Source organism: Phoxinus phoxinus (genome assembly GCF_949152265.1).
Source record: "Phoxinus phoxinus genome assembly, chromosome: 23".
Lineage (NCBI taxonomy): Eukaryota > Metazoa > Chordata > Actinopteri > Cypriniformes > Leuciscidae > Phoxinus > Phoxinus phoxinus.
In genome coordinates this window covers 14333547-14355423 of record NC_136898.1, presented here as the reverse complement: position 1 = coordinate 14355423, position 21877 = coordinate 14333547, and the positions used below count along the sequence as shown (strand labels likewise).

At 37.7% G+C, this 21877-nt stretch overlaps 1 protein-coding gene across 1 annotated transcript; it reads right to left on the bottom strand.

Moving 5' to 3' along the window:
• Positions 1–494: 494 nt before the first annotated feature.
• On the bottom strand, positions 495–21508 carry mtnr1bb (melatonin receptor 1Bb). Its single transcript, XM_079600532.1, has 3 exons — positions 21101–21508; positions 20741–20987; positions 495–2321 (listed from the first exon to the last, which is right to left on the bottom strand). Exons 2-3 carry the CDS (start codon positions 20934–20936, stop codon positions 1474–1476), a joined length of 1044 nt encoding a protein of 347 aa, XP_079456658.1. The 5' UTR covers positions 20937–20987; positions 21101–21508; the 3' UTR covers positions 495–1473.
• Positions 21509–21877: the final 369 nt, after the last annotated feature.

The window sequence follows — 21877 nt, the reverse complement described above, 5'->3', positions numbered from 1 at the left end:
TTTTTGCATAAAGGGTTGTTTTGAATTGAGCCCTTATATATAGAACCCCACTGAACCTGTGTAGTTAACTTACAGTGTAATAACATGCACTTTTTTAAAAGAGTAGCTTGACTGTGAGTTAACTACTTTAAATTATGAGTTGCTTGCAAAATAGCCTGAAATTGTCAATGACATTTACTTTCTTCACTAATTCTATATTCCAAAGGCTTGTCCCATTGAATCTCTGCTACGGTTTTCAAACTGACTCCCTCTCTGAAACCCCTCCGGATAATGCATTCAGCAAATTGATGACAAGATCGCTCTTAACTTGGCCAAGTGTTTGTTATCAACCACTTCAGTCCTCCATCTGCTGGGATGCCAGCCACACATCCCCCATAATTCCCTGTGCAGATGTGGCCATAAGGAGCAAGCTCATCCCAATCTCTCCATATAATCCCTTCACAGCCCATTCATACCAGAGAGAGGTTGCGCAATCACAGATAGACTTGGCTTTCGTCAGTTTGGTTCCTTTCTTTTATTGAGGTCAATGGTAGAGCATGTTCTCACACAGCACAATCCCACTGCATGGAACGTCTCGTAATGTCGGGAGGATTAAAACGCACATTGTAAAATCAAGTACAAAACAATAATACATTCGAAGCAGGTCTTGTTAATACTTTCCCTTTTTACCCTTTTTTTAATTGAAATCCTGCTAGCAGTTTTCTCCCAGATCATTTGTTGAAGAAAATATACGGTTTCAGAGTCATGCACGCTTCCTGGCAAAGTAATAACCCCAAAGTCATGAATGGCATTTAATGTTTGAAAGATAAGAGGTGAACACAAATTGAAACTAAAGGCTGACTGACTGCACGCTGTCATCGTTCACTTTGAAAAAGCAAAATTTCTCTTTGCTGAAACGGCATGAGGTGCTTTTTTTTAAGTTTGTGCTTTATCTTGCTGTGCTGGAAGCTCTTCGCTCATTAAAGAGCTGTTGATGTTACATTTAGATTAGGATGCTCTCAGAATCTCATCTTGTTCGATGAGACAAACGGATTTGGTATATCAGATACTTCCCGTCAATGTATTAACGTTTGGCACCTTGAATAAAAGCATTTTTTTCCGTATTTCATGTGAAAGTTCAAGTGTAAGGCAGAATTTCTGAATTGATAAATATGTGAAGCATACTGATTTATACAACATATATACAACAGACCCACAAAATTGTACAAAATGTCTTAATAATAAATAAATAGTCCATATATACATGGATTTAAAAGGTACTTCCATTTAATTTTCAATATAAATTGTGAGTTCAATATTTCTTAATAGTGTTTTGGAATGGATCACAACATCAAAAATAAAACAAGCACCCTGAGATGTGTATAATGGTTTTGTAGCATTAAAAAAAGTCAAGTGTTCACAGTTCCAAGTGTATAAATTTGCTTCATGCATCCATGACATTTTCTTTGAACAGTGATTGGCTGAAAACGAAAGTCACTCATTGTTATTGATGGCCGGCGAGGGCTTGCTCCTTACCCCATCTGTGCCGGCCCTGGAGGTCTCAGTCACAAACCTCCGAGGAATCCACACCGACGTCATGATCCGCAAATACTCCTTTCGGAAGTTCCGATTGAGGAGTCCGTAAATGATGGCGTTGAGGCAACTGTTGAAATAGGCCATGAAGTAGCTGACCACAAAGAGCCACTCTGGAACACGCGGAGCCATGACCTCGGGGTTGATGGCCACCACCAGTCCGATGAGATTGAGCGGAGCCCAGCAGATCGCGAACAAAACGAACACCACGAACATGGTGACGAAGTTGCGCAGGTCGCTGGGCCTCACCCTGGAGCGTTCCTCTCTCTTCACCTTCCGCCTCACCTGTATCACCAGAACCCAAATCCTCAGGTAGCAGAAGGTCACCACGCCGATGGGCACCAGGAAGTGAACCACCACCACGACCACAGTGTAGGAGCTGCTGGCCGTCTGCGTGAAGGTGCAGGAGTAAACGCGGGGGTCGTAACTCAGCGACCCCACGAAGAAGTTGGGAAGAATGGCCAGCACAGTGAGCGCCCAGATCAGGGCCACTAACAGCAGCGTGTTCCGGTAGCTGTAGAAACGCCCGTAGGCAAAACTGTGACAGATGTAGCAGTACCGGTTGATGGCGATGCCGGTGATGTTGAAAACGGAGCCGATCACGCTCAGGCCCATTAGGAAGCCGCTGACTTTACACTGGGTGTCCCCCAGAGACCAGCCGTCGTGGAAGATCGCGTACAACACCAGCGGGTACGGATAGAAAGCCACCACCAGGTCAGCGAAGGCCAGACTGACAACAAACACGTTGCCTGAGCGAAAGAGAGCAAGAGAAAGAGGGCTTGTCAATAATCTTGTTTTTACCAGCACAATTTGATATATTTACTGTAGAATTGTGTAGATATGACTAAACCGATATGATTATCATCTTGCAGGTTTGGGGTCGGTAAGATTTTTTAATTATTATTCAACAAGGGTGCATTAAATTGATCAAAAGTAGCAGTAAAGACATTTATAATGTTACAAAAGATTTCTAATTCAAATAAATAATGTTATTTTGAACCTTCTATTCATCAAAGAATCCTGGAAGAAAAAGTCATAGTTTAATTAAGCAGCAAATCAGCATATTAGAATGATTTCTGAAGGATCATGTGACACTGAAGACTGGAGTAATGATGCAGAAAAAATTTGCCATCACAGGAATAAATTACATTTTGAAACATATTAAAATAGAAAACATCTATTGTAATAATACTTCACAATTTTACATATTTTTCACTGTATTTCTCATCAAATACATGCAGCCTCGGTGAGCATAAGAAACTACTTTCAAAGACAAAACCCAAACATTTGAACGGTAGTACATTGACAATACGCTTTTTTAGTTTTCATGGCAACCAGCACACATTTTATTTTTGCGAGCTGTACATGAGAATCATTTCATGCGTTTATGTAATTAGATTTATGTTGATTATTTCGCAGTGCACGTCACTTACGATGCACCGTTTCCTGCCTTTGCCCCTCTAAGCCTTTGTGGTGGTACTTAAATTGAATATAGGGGTAAACTCATGTGAATGACAAGTTGAGAACCAGAGAGTAAATGAGAGAGGAAACAAGAATCAAGAATGACAAAGCCACAGAGCGAAAAGGAAAGAGAAAGGCTGAATCACATCAACTTCAGAAGCAGGATCTCCAGGGAGTGTGAAGCCTTTGATTACACTGTGACAGCAGAGAACACATCGCTCTCTAAAACAACGCACTCTCTTCTAGCCTCTGCCCTCTCACATCCATCTCATGCATGCTCTGCTGCGTTACAACCCATTCACTCACTTTCTTATGTTAAACAGTCATCATTTACAGATTACTGTACGCAGCTGACTGAGGCATCTTATTAGCATAGAGTTCAGATAGCCCTTTATTTCATTTTACTGGTGGCAAACACCTGCGTACAGACAATTTTGCTTCAGATAAATGCTTGTAAATTGAGGTATCATTTTCTGAAATTGATTTCCCAGGTAGAATAATAAAAGTGGAAGGAAGAATCTTACAAACACATGCAAGGTCACATTGTATGATTAATAGATGTATTTCGCATAAAATAAAACAAATAAAAATAACATTTCCGCCCAGTAACGCATTACCATAATGCGTCAGATATTTTTAAAAATGTGTTGTTATATTATTTATTTATACAAATTACTTTTAACTTATACAATTATTTATTTATATAATTTAAATCAATACATAATACTAATTACATCTACTCACATAAACACAGCATACATGAGTAGTTTAAATATGATTCTGTGAGAATAAGGTTTGTCTTACAGTAAAGATAACTTTGAGGCAGGGACGTGTCGTGCACAGACATTTTGGGACTCTGACTTCCTTACCAATTTATTTGAATTCCCTCACATTCACATGTTTCATACTCAACCGATTTCTACAAAATAAAAATCATTCACACATGCAGAGACCATGGTCTTCTTTAGTATATCCACTAGGATTATGACAAGAGCGGGCAACAGTAAAGGAAACTATTTTTCTATGCCACTAGTTTCAAGTATATATTTAGAATAACTGACTGCACCAAGGGGAGGGACATAGTTTCACTAATAATTTCTTCTAAGGTAACCAAAACAAGCTATTCTGCATATTTAAACATAACATTTCAGGGCAAAAGACTCTTGATGCAAATCATTAACTGGAGAAGTTCTGTGGTGATATGCTTTCATTTTTTTGTTTATTCACCTGCAGTGGCTTGTCAAATCTATACAAATTAGCACATTGTGATTAGTTAATGCCTAATTTGCATATCAATGTGGCGATTGTGATGGCATTATTATTGTGATGACACATTTGACTGCATTCACCTGTAGTGTAGCCTGTATGGCCATGATATATTGCCTTAGAAGTGTCAGCGGACAGAAGGAGACGACACAGGTAATGCAATCACACTGATGGTTTATGTACAGGATGCAGAGAACAAGCAGGAGAAAGCTTAAGCTTACACTGAGAGGTTTGCTTGAATGACTGAACTTGTGGATAACTCTCTGTCTTTTGCAGGTGCGTGGTGGACCATGACTGATGATGGTGAAGCTGGGCTGAAGAACAGGGATCTCAACAGGTGAGCAGAACAGGAAGGTAGTCGGGTAAGTTGAGCGGTGATCAACAAGACCAGACAGTGATGGTGTGGTGAGTGACTGACTGACTGCCTAAATACTGTGATGGTGACAGGTTTGATGAATTAGAATTTGGATTTGGGTGAGGCTGATCGAGCGGGTCTGGTGTAGATGATGATGACTCTCTGACAAGTATAAGGCCCTATGAAAACCATTTTAATGGTTTAATTAAATTTGAATAATCACAAAGCATCTCTAATTAATTGAATTCATAAAGCAACAATTTATTCATTTAAATACATTTTAATTTCTAACAAAAGTTTTTTTATTTCAGAAATTCTGTGTTTAAAATTTTCTGGCAATCAAATGAAGGCATAAAACAATAATTTAATTGAAATTTTAATCATATTAAATTACACACATTTTATGTCAAACAAAGAGCTAAACATTAATTAAAACAGATTTGATAATAATTTATTATTACTATTAGTGTCAGTATTATTACATTCAGAAGTACAACAGTAATATAGCAAACCAGAGATAATTAACGATTTTATGCCTGTTGCTCTAACTTCGTTAATTATGAAGGTATTTGAAAAAATCATTAAAAATTGTATGCAAACATATGTAGAGGAGAGATTAGATCCCCTGCAATCCGCTTATCAAGCAGGGAGGGGAGTGGAGGACGCAAAGTTGTTTATCTTGAACAGCATATACAAGCACTTAGATAAACCAAAATCACACGCAAGGCTTCTGTTTGCAGATTTTTCGTCAGCTTTCAATACAGTACAACCACATATTTTAATTAATAAGCTGTTAAGTGATTTTAACCTGCCTCATCAACTTGTTTCATGGATTTTAAATTTCTTAACCGCCAGAGAACAGAGGGTATCAGTAAACGGCAAATTATCAGATCCCTTACTGCTCTCCACAGGACCTCCTCAAGGGTGTGTCCTTTCACCCCCTTTTTTTTATTATGTACACAAATGATTGTAGAAGTACCCAGGAGAACAGCTACTTGGTTAAATTTTCCGGCGACACTGTGTTGCTGTCACTATTACAGAGGCCATCATCTGATCATGGAAATGCTCTAAACGAATTCATCTCATGGTGCGATAACCATTGTTTAGAACTAAATGTATCTAAAACTAAAGAAATAATTATTGACTTCGGGCGAAATCGAGATACAGTTTTTAACAGCACTATACACAATGCAAAGGTTGAAGCGCTACCATTGTAAAGAAAGGGCAACAGAGAATTCACCTTCTTCGCAGACTAAATACTTTCTCCGTCTCACCGGTCATCCTGTGCAGATTTTATCAGTCTTTTATTGAGAGTCTTTTACATTTTTCTTCAATCTGCTGGTTTCATAATTTGAGCATCAAAGACAGGAATAGCCTGAATAATATTGTAAAGATTTGTTCTAAAATTATTGGTGTGAAACAGAGAGACTTAAAGGGATAGTTCACTTTCAAATTTAAATTCTGTCATCATTTACTCACCCTCAAGTTGTTTCAAACCTGTATTCATTTATTTCTTCTGCTGAACACAAAGAAAGATATTTTGAAGAATGTCAGTAACCAAACAGTAGTCTGTACCCATTGACTTCAATAGTAGGAAAAAAAAATACTATGGAAGTCAATGGGTACAGACTACTGTTTGGTTACTGACATTCTTCAAAATATCTTTCTTTGTGTTCAGCAGAAGAAATAAATGAATACAGGTTTGAAACAACTTGAGGGTGAGTAAATGATGACAGAATTTAATTTTAAAGTGAACTATCCCTTTAAATGTCTTTTGTAACCAGCAAATACTGCGGAAGGCAATGAGCATCTTGACCGCTCCGGACCATGCTTTGGCAGGTGAATTCTCTCTGTTGCCTTCTGGGCGCCGCTACGCGCTCCCGGCATGTAAGACCAATCGTCATTTTAAATATTTTATTCCTTATGCGATTAAACTCTTAAATTCCGCATAGAGTTCCTGGAAAAAGGAAAATGCACTCAATGATGAATACTTGTACTGCTGTACGTTATGGATATGTGTGTGATGAACTTGTTACTTGTGTGGATAATGTGTGTGATTTGTATTAGTATTGTTGTTGACATGCTGCTCTTAATCAATTGCCCCGTGTGGGATCAATAAAGTTGATTGAATTGAATTGAATATTTCTGTCACAATTTCAAGTTAAACCGAACTTTTGACGGGTTCGTGAAGACCTTTGAGTTTCTCTGTGTTTGTGATGTGAAGATAGTTTTTCTCAAATTAAACGGTAAAATGCTCATGAACTGAAGTCTCAGAGCGGCTCTGGAAATTAAGTTCATGCATTCATGTTGTCATACAGTGAGGTGGCAGAGGCTGACACGTCACACGTGCTTCAGTGTGTGTGTGTGTGTGGGGTAATGAAACCGCGCGTCTGCACCAATCATTCACACAGAGACAAGCAGAACATGCAGGATTCATATTTAAATAGTCTCTTTGCGGTTTAATATTCACAGACACTAGTCTATATCGCGATCAGCCAAATTCCGTTTTTATGACTGGATTCCACGATTCCGTCCGCGTTTTCCACATCGCGGAAATCATAGGGCCCTATCTTAGCTAAACCTTTAGCTAACTTATAACATTAGCAAGACACAATTATATATTTGTCTTTTGGCTAATTCGCTGTAAAGTCGAGGCACTGGTAGCTTATAGTCTTTTGTTCATCACCACTATATATATATATATATATATATTCATTTATTTTTTATAAATGACCCTCAGAAAAAAAGGAAGAAAAACAGCAGGTGCTCAAACCCCCTTTAATGTGTGCATGTGCCTGAAATATGTGCTTAATTATAATAATCATGTTTAATCATGCTAATTTTCTTTATGCACAGATTGCTTTTTATTTATTTATTTCCTTTTTTTGGAGTAAAATGTGATCTGGACATATTCTTGCCACATTTCATGAGATTCACCTTTAAAAGAATAATAAATAATTGTATCAAAGTCATGAGTGGTGAAGAGCTTTAATCAGGCACACATTTTCCCTCATTGCCTTCAGCCTTTTCCACCTCCAGACCATTTTAACATTCAGGGAGTGCTTCTCTCCCTCCCTGCCCTAAGACTCTGGAAGAAACGTGAGGGCCATAAACGTAAAGGACCCCCATTAATCAGATTTTGTTGTTGAAAGCGATGCAAAGCATTTGACATGAATTTTGTCAGTTAGCACCAATATCAAAGCGTATACAAAACAAAAAAAATTGACAGGGAGGAAAAGCTGTTTTTTTCCCCATCGTTTTCAGCAAATGCCAAAAAATCATTCCTGGCACTTCTCAGCATGACATTATAGAGATCATAACCCAATATTCTCTTCTGTTCATCGCTGTGGCCTTTAAAAATGATCCAAAAAAACCCAAAACTGTTTCAGCCTGTCATGTTGAAATGACACTAACTTTTCTCTGTTCAGCTATTTCCTATTCTTAGCTTTGTTCACAGGATAAAACTAGCGAAATGATAAACACAATTACCCTGACCTACCTGAGCCCAACCTTTCATCTCTGCGCTTTCTTCTCTTTTCTTTAGACTTTTATCCCCATGCAGCCACTATAATTCAACCTGAGATGAAGCACATTCAAGGTCATACTGCTGCTCTGTAGATGAATGTACCATGAAATAATACACAATGAGACTGAGCTGCTATAAATGCCATTTTTGTGTTCACATAAACCAACCTGTGAGTAACATACACAGTTTTAAAACCTCTATGTTTTAACTTCATACATATACAATCGCTATATAGGCTAATCCTCTTACAAAACGGCATGTGTATGAATGCCTTTTAGTATTTTTATATTAATAATGCCTTTGGTCATAATAGATATTTCTTTATTTATATACTTTTATCAAAATATGTACAACATATACAAGAGAACATATATGAGTAATGTGTTTGATTAATGGTGTGTGTGTGTGTGTGTGTGTGTGTGTGTGTGTGTGTGTGTGTGTGTGTGTGTGTGTGTGTGTGTGTGTGTGTGTGTGTGTGTGTGTGTGTGTGTGTGTGTGTGTGTGTGTGACAGAGCGAGACACAGCAATCTAGTCTGATGTGAATATGTGCACGTGACATGAATGTCTATTTAAAGTAAGAGTACAAAGAAAAAAAAATCACAATTGAGTTGTTCATTCACCTTTCCACTTTCAAGATCGTGCGCCAGCGTTCCTACACCTTTTGACAAATACATTTTCATGATTTTCCATGACTTTCTTCATTTCTGATAGCTGATGATTATTTTTTTTTATTTTTTTTTTATCTGAGCATTTAAAAAAAAATGGAAATCTTAATGAAAAAGTTTTTTAATAAATCCAGGTTTTCCAGGACTTTGGGAACTCTAATTTAACGGCATATGAATGTCACATTCAACTTTGACAACACTGTCTTTTTTGAATATACAACGTAAATGTCTTTGTCAGGTTTTCTTTCACATTGTAACTTTTCCAAATAGGAAATGACAGAGGAATCTGGGGAAAAGTTGTGGAGACAGAACAGAAGGCAAGGGTTCTCATTATAAAATCACTTGAGCAGGGTCAGACAGGGTTATGAAACCCTCAGAGTACAGTATAAAATGATACATGCATACCCTGCTCACCTGTCAAAGACTTTAAGCGCAGAAAAGACGAGCTACAGCTGTAAGAGACAGACACTCCTGCTTCAACATGCCCACAAGACTGGTGGCCTTTTTTGCTTTTCCTTACGGATCTGGACAACCTTTGCAAAAAGATTTTGGGAAGCCATGCCAAGAGCAATATTAAATCTTGACCCTGCCATTTCTAACCAATCGCCATTGAGGAAATCCTTCATTGTGTCCAAGCAGTTCATCCAGACAGGTACAGGAACTCTTGGGAATGAATGACCACACAAATCAACAGAATAAAATGGAAATAGAGCCAATACACGGCAGTAGTGCATCCCTCATATAAATGGCTATTCAATATTTCTTTTAAAAGAAATTAAGTCAATAGTATGATTAACTCACTGTATAATTTTTTTTTAGGGTTTTAATCATGAATGTAATAATTAGCCCAGCAAGGTCAGTAAATATAGCTAGAGAGCATAAACAAAAAATGAAACCAAATCATCAGCAGAAATCCACACAGTCCTTTCTGACTGATCCATGCAAATCCTATTTGTGTTTCAGACAGCTTCCAGAGTCAAGTCTTTAGGCTTGAAGTATTCCACGACACTGTCCGTGGTGCTGAAACCAAACTCCAGCCATGTCACAGTGCGAATGAATTCATATGACATGCCATATATACACTACAGTTCAATTTTTTTAAAATGTTTTAACTTCTTTAAAGTCTCTTTTGCTCACAGACTCCATTTATTTGATCAAAAACAGTGATATTTATTTAAAATAGCTGTTTTGTGTGTGTGTGTGTGTGTGGGGGGGGGGGGTTCTTTAAAGAATCGACATTTAAAAAGAAACGCAGTCTTTACTTTTATTTCAATGTATCCTTGCTGAATATATATATAAGAAAGTAAGCTATTGGAAGGAAGAAAATGTGAACAGGATTGCATTGACATGTTTCATGTTCCTCTTATTAAACCCAAAAGAAAAATCTAACTATGAATGATTTCCCCCAAAATAAAACTTCTTTCAGAGAGTGAAAGGTGATCCATGCATAATTAGAGGAAATTGAACATCTCCTGTTCTTGCTGAGAATGGCTTATGGTTCACTCTGAGCTCAATTCCACTTGAGTTCAAGAAGTGTAATTACTAATGGAGGAGGATGACCTTGAGGAACTTCACATGCAGCCTCATTTACGTGCTCATTAGCACAGCATCTGCGCTGCTACTCATAATTGATAAAAGCTGATACCACATGCGACCTCTCCACTGCATGTGATTAAGCACCAAGTAAAAAAAAAATGAATTGAGAATATGTTACTGCGAATGAATTCGGAATTTTGGTGTTGACACAATGATAATGACAGCTACTCTATTATTTTGTTGGCTTGAGAAAGCTAAAACATGCTAGCAGTGTGCTAATTTATATTAGAAACATCCTAGCAACCTGCTAAAACATGTTAGCAACATGTTAAATCATGCTAGAAACGTATTAAAAACAGCTTTTCGAATAGGGTGTCATTTTCTACTGTGGGGCTGATAAGAGAGCTCTTTGGAATAGAAATGCGTCAGTCGTTGCCTTGGTAATGAAAGAGTTTACAGACAATATAAGATATGTGACCGATATATCTTTTAATTGTATTATTAACTTGTGATGACTTCAGAAATAGCAGCCATCTAACAGACAAATTACCAATCCTGAGTAGTGACAGACATCACTACCCAACCGTGCAGAGAATTATAGTGTGTGTGTGTGTGTGTGTGTGTGTGTGTTCATCATTAGAGGAAATAGAGGAATAAAGACAGCAACATCAGGCATTATGCAGACCAAATTCCAACCTGGGTTACTTACAGCTCTCATATGTCATAAGCATGCGCAATACATTACCCACTGCTTTCAGTGTATCACATCAGCAAAATGACCTGATCACAACCTTTCATTTCAAAAGGTTCTCATCAGTGAGCAGCGGAGCATTAAATGTGTAAAGTATAAACCTTGATCCTGAAAGGTTAAAGTCCATATCAATATTAACCTCGTTGGAAATTACACTCAGTCCAGCAGTTACATTTTTTCCTCCATCTATTATAACATGCAGCAGGATGAAGGACTCGGTCAAGGCAAATTACTGAGGAACAACTTTTCTGTTCCCTTGGAGTGATATATTCACAAGGTCATTTCACACTAGGTAAAATATGGAAATCATTTTGGGATATGTAGATGAGGACGGTGACATGGTTTTTGTTGTATTTTTACAGATTGCAAATTGTGGCAGGGGTCCAGTTATTTATTTATTTTTTTTGGGGGGGACTAGGAATTATGAGAAACTGGACTGAGGCCCAAATAGAGCACCAAGGGCTAATCTTAATTGGTTCCCGGAAAGCATGCACTCTCAGTAGAACCAAACGACAAGCACTACTGCTGTGCCCTTGAGCCATGGCCACTGCACTTCAAACAGCCCCCCCCACCATACCGAAGCATGCCAATGCCCTGAGGGGGCTTTATGATATATTACTGTAGTATTATCTCTATATAACCATCATCATCTAATTTCATTAGCAATTAATCAAATAAATAACATATATTATAGTTTAATTATTATTATTAGTATAATTTGAATATTTGAATATGATTTGAATATAGTATGATTTTGAATGGACCTGCTTATTTCATGACCAATTATTAAAATGAACTATTATGCAATAATTATACTACCTACTTTTATTTCATGTCATTTCATTTTATTAACTCTTTCTCCGCTGAACGTTGCTCGTGCCAGCATTTTTGATGATTTTCACAAAACTTTCATGGCCCCCAGACTATTTTATTGTACACATATCTGAACATACAATAGATCAAAAGAAAGAACAGTCTCTGCTTTTAAACAAAACACAACTAACCTGGGTAAACTTGAACGTGGCTAAATTTCATTAAAAAAAGCATCATTTTGAACAAAAAGCTGCATTAAGAAAAATGGTAACTTAAAAAAATTTGCTTAATGAGGCATCTTAATTAATTGAGTTTATTCAAATAAAAATGATTTAAAAATGACTGAGTCAACCTAAATATGTTAAGTTAGATAGGTTACGCCAACAAAACAAAATGTACGGGTAAGATCAGGTAGAAATTGCTTTTTAACATAACAATTGCAGGTTACTACTTTTTTACAGTGTGAGAAAATTGTGTTTTCGTCCAGATCGGATTAAGAACAATAATCAAAACATAGATGGAGTAGATTAAGTCCATCAACACCCCCAAAGCTTCACAGTCGTTCCCTCTTCCTGGGTCGACATTTCATTCGGTAACATTATCAGTTTTGATTTATATGCTGTTTAATGTCTGATGATCAGGTTAGTTTACAAATGTATGCAATGCTTTTATTGCTGGTTTCTGCTGCTGCTCCGCTTGTTTTGGGATCTGGAGATTCTTTACTATTTCCAAAGATGCTTAATGGCACCCCCTACCGTATAACAGTGAAAACATGGAAAGCCAGAAAATTCCATCAATGGCGAGGAAGCGTTGAGTCATAAATGACGAAAAATTCTGTCAAAGTGTTAATTGGTCATAAAATAACAAGGATAATTTTCAGTAAGCCATTGTGCCCAAAATTAACTCATGGAATGTCTCATACCTGATCACCCTTTTCGGGTTTACTTTGCGATAACCATCTAAACCATCTGTATAATATCCATTAAATAAACATATACACAAATTATGTACTACACAAAGAGGCTCTCGTCACATTCAAAATATTGCTCTTCCTGCTCTAGAATTTGTAGTTTTCCTCTCAAAGTACTGTATAACTGCTGCCTGAGTTACACATCATTCTGCCAACACAAATTGCAGAAGACTACAGTATATCCCACTTCTATCAAACAACACCGGCTCCTTGTCTACAATACACCCTGTGTTCAGACAGCCCACTCTGAACCTCTGTTCCTTCCAGCCAAACACTATTACATCATTCAGCCCTTGGAACAGCCACATAAAAAAACAATATCCTCATTGAAGGCCTCTGTCAAAATGTCAACATGTTGACCTTTGACTCCTTCAAAGTGAATCAGATGAGTCATGGAGTAATGTAAATAAAATGTCTCAGATTATGTTATGTAACCGCAAACAGCAGAATAAACGTCACAGAGGTTCATCTTCTTTGGCGGCGGTGAAGATATACGTGTGTGTGTGTGTGTGTGTGTGTGTTTGGTGGGTTTGCTTAATTTTTCTTTTTTTTCTGAAGAGTGGGTTTTTATTTCATGCTGATGTAAAAGTAAAGATTTAAAGGGTTTAAAATGCTTTAGGCATGCGATCTTTGATCAGATCAAACTTGGGGTTCATGAAATTCAGATTGTGTGCCTCAGCCCACGATTCCCAATGATCAAATGATTTAGTCAAGAGCTTTGCATTATTATCACTGGTTGTAGGGGGTAGAATGATGGATTTCATTAAAGTGATCACATCATGCCCCAATGTGCGCATGCATAAATGGATCTCGAAAATCTTGACACGCAGCACTTTTTTTTTTGTGCCGGGTCTCTGGTTTGTGAAATCAGGAAGGATGGGTTTGAAGATCACGGTGATGCATGTCCAGGGTTTTGCTGTTTTATCTCATGCCAAGGTAATGTCAGCATGCAGCATGTAAAGCAGAGCATTTGCCTAGAGAGCAAAGGGTTCAGCCTTCAGCGGCAGTTTAGTTCTGTTTAATTTAACATGCTTTATTATTTGTGCATTTGTTTGGCATTTCCACAAAAAAATATTTGTGCTTGAAATAGGGAGGGGAAAGTGTTCTTGAGCAAGATCGCGAGTGACACCAGATTACTGTCATTGCGACAATCCAACTGCAAGACCTTTGGTTTAAAGTGTCTGCTGAATGATACATCCTGAGACAACAACATCATGGTCCAGTGAGTATCAGGGCTGTGTCTGTTAAATTGGACGGAGACAGAAAGGGTGGACAAATATTTGTTACGTGCATTCAAATCCAAGCATCTTTCAAAAAGTTTACAAGAGTCTGCCATCTTGAGAACAGACTGGCAGAGACAAACAGTTACTGCTGTGCTGTGAACCTATCAAGTAAACATGAAAGCGAAGACGAAACTCTGTCTCTTATTTGAACCTGCAGTAGAGCGAAACAAGAACTGAATACAAACCGTTTGGTAGAGATTTCTTTTTCTACCCGTTAAATTTCGAATTCCTCCCTGGGCAGTGACATTTGCTGGTACATCAGTGAGGGAAAGACTGGAAATAAAATATTTAAAAAAGTGAAAGAAGGAATAAAGGACATGAGAAAAGTTCTATTACATTGGTGAATTCACTTTTGACACATGCTCTCCTGGTGCCACTATAGCTCAACTGGGCTGAGTAGATTGAATATAATTATATGATCTTCTAAAACCTCTTGGAAAAACAGGCCAAATTCAGTGAGGGAGATTCAAGCACTCTTTTACTGAGGATGTAATAGACAAACTCACTTAACATTTACTGGGTCATTCATGTTATGAAGTACACTTTCGTGTCCCTATCATGCAGTCTCGTTCAAAAGGTCAGTAGGATGTTGTTTTAATGTTTTCCAAAAAAGTCTGTTTATCAATTTTTTTTTATTAGATAAAAAAATTGTTAAAAAAAATATATTGTAAAATATTACAAATAACGGTTTGCTATTTTAATATATTTAAAAATGTAATTTATTCCTGTGATGGGAAAGCTGAATTTTCAGCATCATTGCTCCAGTTTTCAGTGTCGCATGATCCTTCAGAAATCATTTGAAGATTTGGTGCTCAAATAACATTTATTATTATCAATTAATGTTGAAAAGAGTTTGAAATATTAAAAATGTCTTTACTTTTACTTTTGATCAGTTTAATGTGTTCTTCCTTGCTGAATAAAAGTATTAATAAAAAAGAAAAAAATCGTACTAAAAAGTAATGTCTGTCAAAATATACCGAATAAAATATTACTCAAATTTTTCACTCTAATATCACAAATAACTGAACATAAATGTGAAATTAAATATTTTCACTAGGGTTGCAATGTTTCTGGGTCCTATTGATTAACTTCTGTCATAAAAATATTCCAAGTGTTTCTCTGTTTTTCACTATAAGAAAAGTGTACTTGTATTTTTGTCTTGTTTTCCAGTACAAATATCTAAACATTCTTAAATCAAGACACGTTTACTTGAGAAGCAAAATTACTTAAGATATTAAGGCTTGTTTACTTAAAATTTGATCATAAGTTTATGCTTAAAAGAAGATGATGTGGGTTCAGAAAAAATAATCTTGTGAAACATTTAATATTGATGATTCTTTCATAAAACAAGACTTAATGTCTTCAGTCATTTTGTTTACAAAAATACAAAAGAAAATCATTTTTTGCAGTGTTTCCATTCTATAATAATTGAAATGTTTTAAATGTTTTCTTGAGAATAGTGTTTTGACTAATAATCATTTTATATTACCGGTACAATTCCCTTTCCATCTTGATAATATTTCATTAAATTCCTTTAACTATAATGACATCATTCATTCAAGTGATGCATATGCAGTTGAATAACAATAGCAATGGATTATGTAACGTTGTATTTGTTGTATGTATCTATATCTAAATTTTGTATGATATTAATATGATATAATATATATTATATCATAATATATTATAATATATTATATATATGATATTATTTCCTTTTAGACATCCTGTTCATTTTATTAATGTTGTGTAAATAAGTTATCCTTAAATGCCTGACCTTGAAAAGTTTGTTATCATAGATATAAAGCTCAAAAAGTATTGTATAACAAGAAAGACCCGACTATTTAGAAAATACTAGAAAAACGGCGAGGTTGACTTCTTACCAGAGACCTGAGGTTATCGCTCTCAGGAACACACAACAGAAAGCGCAGAAAATCATCTGCTACATTACGGTCCTCAAGGCCTTGTGTTTCAAATCCTTGGTATTGAATGTCTTTAAACTACCTAAAAAACTTGCCTCAGAGTAGACACTAGCCACGTTAAACTTTGTAGCTTCTGGAAACAGTTTTACTGCCCTGTGAGGAGGGTCTCCAGGCACTAAATAACAGCAGGCGGGCTGCTCTCTCCCTCTCTGAACACTGTTCAGACAGTTTTCAGCCAGCAATGCCTCCAATTCACAGCTCTCCAGTCCAAACCCACCTTCTAACAGAATAGCCCAAGGGCCCTAAATGCACAAAGAGTTCAAAACAGATATAGAAGGGATTTGGATTTGTAAGAATGGCAGTCTTTCTTTGAAAGGCTCTGTTCTTCCTTTATTTCCCGCTTCTTCTTGAGTTTCTAAATGTCAGACCAACAAAGACCCATCCGCTTTGCTATTGGTGTTCATTTCTTTGGTGTCCCTGCGTGTGTGTCTGTTCGTGTGACAGGCAGAGGTGTTTCCACACTTGTGCAGGACATGAACACCCTACTGAGTTTCAGAGGCAAGCGATGAGGACAGCAGTTCAGTTATACCACACTCTCGCCAAGCCTCAATAGCTGAGATGAGCAAATCAAGGAGAAATTAAAAATCCCACACACTCAGAGAGAGAGAGAGAGAGAGAGAGAGAGAGAGAGAGAGAGAGAGAGAGAGAGAGAGAGAGAGAGCATATACACCTTATACGAGAAGCACCACAGATGCTGAGAGGCTTTGACAACTCTGCGGATGGACACTGACCCGATTTAGGTTTAATCATGCATAGCCCTGTGGCCGAGAAATAAGCATGAATGCACAAACTTCCCTCCGAACACAAACAAGATCCAAACACAATATATCTCTAAAGATTCCTTAAAGGAATAGTTCACCCAAAAATGAAAATCATTCATCCTTAAGTTGTAAAAGATAAAACATTTTTTTTTTTTACATTTGTGAGGGACAGAGCAAAACACATGCACGCGCACACACACACACACACACACACACACACAGCGCACATCACAATCATATTAAATATACATTTACACATTTTTTAAAGAAATTATTTTATTCAGCACGGGTGCATTAAATTGATCAAATGACAGTAAACATTTTACACTGTTATTAAAAAATATATTTCAAACAAATTTTGTTTTTTTCTCAATCCAGAAAATTCTGGGGGAGGGGGGGGGGGGTATATCAGGGAAATATACTCAGAAATATTAATATTATCATTATTTAACCATGTTAATAAGAATAAATAATTCTTGAGCAGCAAATCTGCATGTGACACTAAAGACTGGAGTAATGATGTTGAAAAATCAGCTTTGCATCACAGGAATAAATTACATTTTATTAAAATACAAACAGTTATTTAAAAATGGTAATAATATTTTAGAATATTATAATTTTGCTGTATTATAATCAAACAAATGCAGCCTTAAGAGATTTTTTTTTAAACATACAAAATTGAAACAATGTCAGAGTGAGTAAATGTCAGTTTTCTATCCCTTTAAGTCCAAATATGAATCTGAACCTCAGATCTCTGACTTAATCAAACCTTACAGCTAACGTCATACCAGTCACAGTCATTTAGCCGTCTCTAATCTTCTCCAAAGTCTTGACTTCATGTCAAGCCTAAAGTCTTATTTTGTCTGACTTCAAGCTAAAATGATAAGACTACACTTCCCCAATCGCAGCACAGAAACACTCAGTCTGTCTCATTTTCATGGTGTCCTGTGGCTTGCGATGCCATATTCACCACACACACACACACACACACACACCACAATGCTCACAATCATGTGCTGACGGTCATGCTGACTACTGTAACATCCATAATCATGTGGCAGAGCAGGGGCCTGCCAGGAATCTGACTTCACTTGGCACTCACCCCCCTTTCTAGAAACACGATTACATAACCTCACAGGGGACAGTGCAGGGGACAGAGCTACTCCAGAAGCCCTGGACGCATGTGCCTTCAAATGACAGCTGTACGAGTAACCCTGAATGTGAACTCGACACGGAAGTCTGATGAATAAAGCATGGCATCAGTTCTACATACCAGTAGTCTCTTTCATACCCGTCCTCTCATTCGAATGTGCTTCGTTATCGTAAAAGATTTTTTTACCAGTCATGAATCTTTTATCTCCATGCTTCATATGGGGTGATTACAAGGTGAATCTGCACACGGGAGTCTGGAAACGTACAATTCTACTTCTGAGGACGCTTTCAGTTTCCATTGTTTCTCAGCTCTCTCCCCTTGTTGTTAGTTCACACAGCGCGCACCGCTAAAGATCCAATTTTCTCCGTGCAGCGTTTCGTGGTGTTTTAATGCCACCTTTGGGTGTCAGTGACAGCGTTATTACTTGTGTGAGATGCCCGATTGGCCCCGGTAATGACAAAAGGCTGAAAGATGAAGAAGCAAATTCTCCTCTTTCAGAGATCCACTCAGGCGAGAGTCGAGAAGACAGAGGCAATCGCCGCGTCCATCGGGGGGAAAACCACGCGCTAAATCTGACAGCATTCATACTCAATCTAATGAGCTGGTGATGCCACCTCCATGTGCTTGAATAGCTTTGGAGGGGAGAGGCAGAGAGAGTCAGGAGTGTATCAGACAGAGGGTGATATAAGACTGCTAGTGAGCCTTTGAAGCAGACAGGTCAATGCCAAAAAGCATGAGCTTTGAAGCGAGCTCTTGTGTGAGTGCTCTCCATGCTTACACTCCTGGGCAAAAAAAAGGCTAAACACTAAGCTTTTAATTGTCTTAACCATAAATGATTGGTCAGCAAATTAGCCAAATTTAAACAAATGCACGATTTAAATAGGCATTGCTTTCTTTGGAAACCATCAAAGACAGAATGAAGTTTTGGGCAGAAACACGAGTTGGTGATGCTCCAGAGCGGTGTCTTCGGAAATCTGCTGAGAAATATAATAATAAATGCATCTCTACCACAGTGAAGCATGGAGGAGGAGTGTCATTGTGTGCGGAGCTATTTCTGCTACTTCACTTTCAAAAGCCATTTAATGCTTTGGAGTAGAGGAGAATATGGGCTTGCTTCCCACAAATGAAAAGTTGTTATCTGAGGAATGATCCGAATGTTATTTTTTAACAAGACAATGCTCTTGCCCAAATTGCAAAGACAACCAAGAAGTCCATCAGGATCATGGTTTGGCCTGGTCAGTGTCCAGATTTGGACCCTAGTCAAATTTGGTCTCACATTAAACTCAAATGAACTGGGAGACATTTTTCAACTACTCATGAACTGTTGTAAGACATTAATATTGAGTGGAACAACACTGGCAATTCTTCCTGTAAAAAGCTGTCTGTGAACTGTGGAAGGTTATTCTGTGCTAAGTTACTTTATCTACAGTATTTATGTAATTCTTGCTAATTTCCTGACCAGAGATTTGTGATTAAAATGGTTAAGACCATTTAAAGACCACTAAATATGTTGCCATTTTTGTCTTGGCCCAGGAGTGTATGTCCCTGCAGATGCTCAAACTGTCAAGGGGTTCTGAATGCAGTCCAGCTCAGTTGCATCAGTGGTGTGTGGAACGACCCCACAAACACTCACATGCATACACACATTGTCAAAGGCACTGAAAGAGCTTAAATATGTCTCTCCTCTGAATCCCTCAGTATCATACATCACAAGTCCAGCAGCAGTTTGACTCGGTCAATTGGTCAACTGTTCCCCTAAAACATTTTTTTTAGACAGGATTACGTGTGAAAACACAATTTGTTCATGTGTTAGGGGTCATTTGAGTGGGTAATTAGATTTAACATCAATTTAAAAACATCAAACGCATCAATTTACAATTGAATAAAAGGTCTAACAAGGCTCAGAAGGGTGCCATATTTTTCACATCCAATTATGCCTTAACTACATAAGTCTTTGAAGCCCAAACTGCTGAGAGTGATAAGCTGCTGTAAATTTTTCATGCCATGGTCAAAGTGAGGTGATCTTAACACTACCTTAAGCTCAGACTTAAAAATGCTGAAACAAGGTTTCTCCCCAAAACTGTGAAGAACTTGTGAGTGACAAAAATATTGATATGATTGCTGGAAGCCTCAATTTCTTTATGCATGAGCCCATTTGGGTGCTAAAATGTTGCCTTTTAATTAAAACAAACTTTTAGCTGTCTACTTCTAAAGCTGACTTTTTAATAGACTTTTGCTATTTGGGTACAGTCGGTTACATAAGATGTTTTCAAGACATTTTCTTTTTACCACTATAATGTAATTCTTCACTAACACTATATACACACTCTGATGTTAGTAACTTACTCCATCATTCAGGAGTGAGGTAAATAGTTACATGTAAATGGTTTACATTTAACTAACTCAAAAGCCTAAAACACAGGCGAGCATCTCAGAGAATAGAAGCACGTTTTTTCACCATGTATAATTTACACTTAAGGGAGCATGTCAAAGGAGATTCGAGTCAAGTAAAGGGGAAACAAGTCATTTAGTACATTATTCATTAACTCTATCACCATTCACTGGCGCCTGTGAATCGCGTTATCAATGAAGAGCGCACGCACTTATATACAGTACAGTAGCCCATAAAGATAAATGAAAGCTCACCAGCATTTCTCAGTTTCCGATTCCTGAACACCGAAATGATGACTAACAGGTTACCCAAAATATCCACCACAGTGGTGAAGATCAGCACGCTGGCCAGCACCGCTATTGCCCAGGCGGGGCGCGCGCTCGAACCCAACGCGCGACCGACGTGCCCCAATTCTGTGCTGTTCGTCAGAAAGGCGATATTTTCTGGCATCCCGGAACAACTTGTTCTCCGAGGTTTGGTTAGTAAAGTTATTCACGGAACCTGAGGAAGTAAATAGAAAAACTTCAGAACGGACCGCGCCTATTAAAGTAAACGGGTAGGCTATATATAGGCTATATATATATATCTTTTCTTTGTATTGGTATTTCCCATACTTGTAAAAAGCAAGTCATTCCAGCTGCCTTTCAACAGAAGTTGGGAACAGTTGAGCCATGAATCTGTGTCGCCTGTGGTTGATCCGCGCGTCCCTCATTCCTCTCTCCAGAAATACGAGATAGAGTCCGTCTCAACATCTTCTCAGCACTTCAAACTCATTTCTGTCTTGTCATTTCTGTTCAGTGTTTTTTTTTTTTTTTTTTTTTTTTTTTGTCTAGTGCGAATGTTCACCTTGCTTCCCCCTCACCTTAAAACTACTAAGGAATACGACAGTCTTGCCGCCGTGTTGCCCCATGGCGACCGTTTCGTTCGCTCCAAGTTATTTTTTAAAGCAGCTGCTCGGATTTGTAAATCCAGCTCGTGATCAGAGGAGAAGCTGGCTAGATGATTGGCTCGCGCTCCGAACTGAGGCAAACCACGCGCAGCGCATCCCTTATTTGCGCGGGAGAACAACTCATGTGCTCCAGAACCGCTCGCCTCCAAAACGTGACCAAATGTACTTCTTGTGGGGACATATAAATTGGTTGTATTCGTCAAAAAACGTATTATTGTTATTATTTAATACTTATCGTTTACAACTATGAATAGCACATTAAATTGACAAACGCAAAAATATACTTAGGTCAGTGCCAGTTTTTAAACACCCAAAGGATGTCAAAAAAGACAACTGAGGTCTTACACATATACTACACTCACTTTTTTTTTGTCAGTTCAACAAATTTTACGTAATGTGGCAACATCTACAATGACTGGGTTTGCTGAAGTGAAAGATATAA

Coding starts and splice junctions, on each gene's coding strand:
- mtnr1bb (XM_079600532.1), bottom strand. CDS start 20,936: ATGCCAGAAAATATCGCCTTTCTGACGAACAGCACAGAATTGGGGCAC. Junction 2,322..20,740: donor TCGGAAACTGAGAAATGCTG/GTGAGCTTTCAT, acceptor TCTTTCGCTCAG/GCAACGTGTTTGTTGTCAGT.